The sequence below is a fragment of the Echiichthys vipera genome (genome assembly GCF_963691815.1).
Source record: "Echiichthys vipera genome assembly, chromosome: 10".
NCBI lineage: Eukaryota > Metazoa > Chordata > Actinopteri > Perciformes > Trachinidae > Echiichthys > Echiichthys vipera.
The window spans coordinates 30,239,137-30,244,555 of NC_139835.1; the positions used below are offsets into that span (position 1 = coordinate 30,239,137).

The 5,419-nt window shown below is 42.4% G+C and overlaps 1 protein-coding gene across 1 annotated transcript; it reads right to left on the reverse strand.

The window, feature by feature from the left end:
* Positions 1 to 745: 745 nt before the first annotated feature.
* med4 (mediator complex subunit 4) lies at positions 746 to 4,194 on the reverse strand. The gene is made up of 7 exons (XM_083921297.1): positions 4,120 to 4,194; positions 3,923 to 3,989; positions 2,995 to 3,165; positions 1,840 to 1,897; positions 1,676 to 1,762; positions 1,467 to 1,598; positions 746 to 1,033 (listed from the first exon to the last, which is right to left on the reverse strand). Exons 1-7 carry the CDS (start codon positions 4,191 to 4,193, stop codon positions 861 to 863), a joined length of 762 nt encoding a protein of 253 aa, XP_083777423.1. The 5' UTR covers position 4,194; the 3' UTR covers positions 746 to 860.
* Positions 4,195 to 5,419: the final 1,225 nt, after the last annotated feature.

Sequence of the window (5,419 nt, forward strand, 5' to 3'; positions counted from 1 at the left end):
AGTGCGAGTGGACTGGAAGAAAACAAACATCCGAGGGAGAGGGAGGAGGAGGAGAAGGAGAAGGAGAAGGAGAAGGAGAAGAAGAAGAAGGAGAAGAAGAAGAAGAAGAAGAAGAAGAAGAAGAAGAAGAAGAAGAAGAAGAAGAAGAAGAAGAAGAAGAAGAAGAAGAAGAAGAAGAAGAAGAAGAAGAAGAAGAAGAAGAAGAAGAAGAAGAAGAAGAAGAAGAAGAAGAAGAAGAAGAATCGACTCGAAGACGCCAACGAAAACATCGAATAAGAGACACGAGGAGATTCAGGAGCTTTTGTTTAAATTCAAGGAACGGCATCAGATTCATTTGTTTCTGATCACATTACAAACGTCCCGCTGACTCTGCAACTAACTCCGAACACGAGAACCCTTTCTACATGAACACTTCTGATGAAGTCGGAGCAAAGAGTAATTTTTGTTAAGAGGAACCGGAGGAGCAGTCCGGGAATTTGAGAGAAATAAGGTTTCTTTTTTACAGTTTACACTTGAAATGATGAAGGCACTTGTAAATGACAAGGTACGTCGTTACCTATGTGACGGCGGTGTCATCTGTGTCACGGGAGGCCTCCTGCACGCTCAACGCAGGCGCCGCCCCCCTCGCCCCAAACCAAACAGAGTGAGAACGCATCTGAGGAGGAGAGACTCCGGTCTTGGGTTCACGTGAGGAAAAACAAACCCAAAATCCAAAAGCTTCATTTTTAAACCTCACGTTACTTGCTCCCCGTGTCTTGCACTCAGTGGTGACCCCACACACGCACACACACAAACACACACACACACGCAGACACACACACGCAGACACACACACGCATACGGATACATGCTCTTGTCTTTCAGTCGGAGTCGCTGCTGCTGCTGGAGGAATCCGTCGACATGGCCTCCACGTCGTCCTCGTTCTCCTTGTTGTGACCCGGGGGCTCCAGGCCGAAGTCGTTGCCGTGGTGAGGAGGCAGCATCCCCACGGAGACGTCCGAGGACTGCCAGGGGTAGTGAGGCGTCAGGACGTCTGAGAGGACGAGAGGAGAGACTGTCAGCGGGCTCCCAGTACAAGTACCCTAAAGCACGGGGCACGGTACGGACGCACAGTGGGAGTGCGCCCTCACGTTCAAACTCTTCAGGTGATTAATAAACAGAAAATGGAAGTTAAACATGTAAATAAAATGACCACTCTTGAAATGATTTATGTGCAGTGTATCTAAAGCTATGGCTCTCTGGGTCCTGAGGAAGGGACAGAACAGCGGAGGACTCTTATTTTGAAAAGTGCAGCGGACTGGTTTGAGCAAAATCAAAGAAAGAACATCAAAGAAAACATCGAGAAAATGAAGGAAACCAAACGTCCTTTCAGTCAGAAAGTGACGACAGCGTGAGTAACTGATGTCGGTTTGCACCAAACTATAACCAAACGGCTGGAACCGGGAATGATCTGTGGGCGGACTCACCCGGTAACCTCCCGGCAGCCAGCGCGTCACCCGGCAGATGTCCGTTCACGCCGTTGGTCGGCAGGTTGGCCATGTGACCCAGCATCCCGCTGCGCATCTCCAGGTCGGTGGGGTAGGGTCTGCGCGGATCACCTGAGGGCGACAGGTGCGTTAACAGTGGAGTCGGACACCAGAACCCGCGGCGAGAACGGGGACTGGCTGGTTCCTACCTGGGACCCAGTTGAGCGGCGCGCACACGGCGTTACTGGCGCTGATCCTGTGAGCGTACTTGATGATTTCCTCTGAGGAGATGCTTCCTGCGGGGAACGAGAGCACAGTCAGACACGGGACCGGCGTCAACAACCGCCACACTCACCAGAGCGTGTTCACTCACCTTTGCGGGCTTTGTCGATGGACTTGAGCTTCTCTTTGGCCTGGTAAACCGCCGTGGCCTGAAAAAGAGAGGGGAAGGATTTATAATGGTCCTGCACATAAAAGCTGTCAGCTACGGTCTGCGTAAAATACTCAGGAGGAGGAACTGGGGTTACATCCAGGTCACGACTGCATCTACACACAGATGTGGAAACATGAAACAGGAAGACGCTGTGAACTCCTCCGGCCCAGTCTAAACTGGTTTGGTCCTCTAGCCCAGTCTAAACTGGTTTGGTCCTCCAGTCCAGTCTAAACTGGTTTGGTCCTCCAGCCCAGTCTAAACTGGTTTGGTCCTCCAGCCCAGTCTAAACTGGTTTGGTCCTCCAGTCCAGTCTAAACTGGTTTGGTCCTCCAGCCCAGTCTAAACTGGTTTGGTCCTCCAGTCCAGTCTAAACTGGTTTGGTCCTCCAGCCCAGTCTAAACTGGTTTGGTCTTTCAGCCCAGTCTAAACTGGTTTGGTCCTCCAGTCCAGTCTAAACTGGTTTGGTCCTCCAGCCCAGTCTAAACTGGTTTGGTCCTCTAGCCCAGTCTAAACTGGTTTGGTCTTTCAGCCCAGTCTAAACTGGTTTGGTCCTCCAGCTTAGTTTAAACTGGTTTGGTCCTCCAGCCCAGTTTAAACCGGTTCGGTCACCCAGTCCAGTTTAAACCGGTTTGGTCCTCCAACCCAGTTTAAACTGGTTTGGTCCTCCAACCCAGTTTAAACTGGTTTGGTCCTTCAGTCCAGTTTAAACTGGTTTGGTCCTCCAGTCCAGTTTAAACTGGTTTGGTCCTCCAGCCCAGTTTAAACTGGTTTGGTCCTCCAGCCCAGTTTAAACTGGTTTGGTCCTCCAGTTCTTTTACACAGACTTGAGCAGAAAGGGCCGATGATTATCTCCAACAAATCTTCCGACTTTTCCCCCAAAATATTTCTTCTTATTTGTCACAATCTTCCAAATTATTTCTCCAAATATTACAAATTTTTCCCACAATTTTCAAACTTTTTTCACAAAATATTTTGACTTTTTTGTCACAATCTTCCGACTTTTTCTCAAAAATATTATTATTACATTAATACTATATTATTATTTGTCAGCATGTTCCACATCTTTTCAGAGGGGCTTCCATCAGCAGCACCCACCAGGATGTGCTCAGCCTCCTTCAGCTGCTTCTGGAGCTGCTGGATGTCGCTGTCTCTCTTCTCCACCTCCTTCTCCAGCTGCTGCATCTCCTGGTGCACCTTCCCCTGCTGCTGAGCCACCTCCATCAGCTCCTGGAACTCCCTGTCCCTCTGCACCAGCAGCTCCAGGACCTGAGGACAGACAGACAGACAGACACACACACACACACACACACACACACACACACACACACACACTTTATTATAGCTTGATTTAAATACATTATCCCAGTCTCATTGTGGTTTTGTTTTGTTCTTCCTCTCATTCTGACGTCACCTGCAGCCGTGATGGAAGCGTCGTGCCTGTTTTTACGATGACATATTTTATAACTTTAACCCGTGAGTGTAGAAAAACCTTCCCCTGCTGTTTGTGTACGGCGTCTTTTACTCGGGGAGACGTTCAAGAGCAATAAAAACACAAACAATAAGACTCAGAAACAGTTTTTATCCCAAAGCCAGAACTGCACTCAACGTTACTCCAGTTTTAAATGATTAAATTTAGATTTAAATGATAAATCGTGCAGCTAAAGGTTGAATACGTAAATTTTTTATGGATGTAAATTTAAATATTTAAGAATATTTTACATATTTTTCCTGATATTTATATATTTTTATATTACCTTGTTTGTATTGTTCATATTTTTATATATTTTTCTACAATTAATTGTTCCTAATTGATGATTCTTCTGTTTGCTACCCTGTAATAAGGACCTTTTAATTTCACATTTGTGAGACTAATAAAGGAATATGTTATCTTTTTAACTTGAATATGATGTTTTCCATTTTACAAGAGATAAATAAAACTATTATTTTGTTTAACTCCCTCCTCCTCAGATGCTCGTTCGCCGGTTCAGACCCCGGCCTGTGTGCGGTGTCACTGCGGCGTTACCTGGGTGTCCTCCCCGGGCTGAGGCAGCTTCTGGCTCCGGGACAGAGCCAACATCTCGATCAGCTCCCTGAAATCAAACACACCGCGGTTCAGAGGCTCTACCGGGCCGAACAAACCCTCCACACACGACCCAACAACACCGAAACAACCCTCACACACGCCCCACCGACACACGACCGCGGAACGGGAGAGTTTACCGGGATAAGACCTCCAGGTCGTCCAGAACACACAGCAACCGCTCTTTCGTTGACTTCTCCACCGCCACCGCCATGTTTGGATGAAGACGCGTCTGCGCAAGACAGGAAATGACGTCTTTCGAATGTTCGACTTCGGACTACAAACATCATGGACACGGAGACGAGAACTACAAAATGACGTATAGGGTGCATGTCGCCATCTACTGTACCGGAGCGTGTAACATAAAAGATAAATAACAAATATATAATATAATTAAATATATATAATGAAAAAAACATATATTTTATAATAAATATATAATAATAAAATATAATAAAAATAAATGGAATAAAACAATAAAACAAAATTAATTAAAAATAATTAAAAGTAAGTCAAACAATTAAAATTAGGTTATTAATATGCTGGACATCATAATAAAAGCTCACTGAACAATCTTGTCCAATAGTTCCTCACGAGTGTTAGTTTATTATTATTATTATTATTATTATTATTATTATTATTAGCATTATTTTATTTTTATTTGCTGTATATAATGATATAGTCTAATTAAATAATATTAAATTAAATAAATCACTAAATTAAGCTTCTTTCACCGCAAACACTCTAAACAAAAACAACTGCAATACTTTTATGGAGACATTTTTACAGTTAGTTTATTATTATAATTATTATTATTTTATTTGCTGTATATAATGGAATATTTACTTAGTATTTGGTCACTTACTCATGTTGCATTTAATGATTGTATTATTTAATAAATTAAGTATTTAGTCTAAATATAATAGGTAGGTCTAAATATAATAAATTTAAGACGGATAAAGTAAAAAAAAATCCTGCTTTGTATTATTTGTAACAATAAAATGACATAATAAATAAAATAAATCACTAAATTAAGTTTCTTTCACCGCAGCTCAAACAGGAAATGTTGACATGTTTTTCTATAACTATTACCACTTTAAACAAACACAACTGCAATACTTTTATGGAGACATTTTTATATTTAGTTTAGATTATTATTATTATTTATTATTATTATTATCATCATTATTATTATTTATTATTATTATTTCATTATTATTATTATTATTATTATTATTATTATTATTATTTTATTTGCTGTATATTATTGTATATTCTAATTCAATAACATTAAATAAAATAAATCACTAAATTAAGTTTCTCTCCCCGCAGCTCAAACAGGAAACGTCGCCATGTTCGGGCCGTTATGCTTTTATTTTGAAACGTAACCGGACGCTGTGGTGTGGCCCCCCTGTTAGCTTCATGCTAGCTTGATTGTAG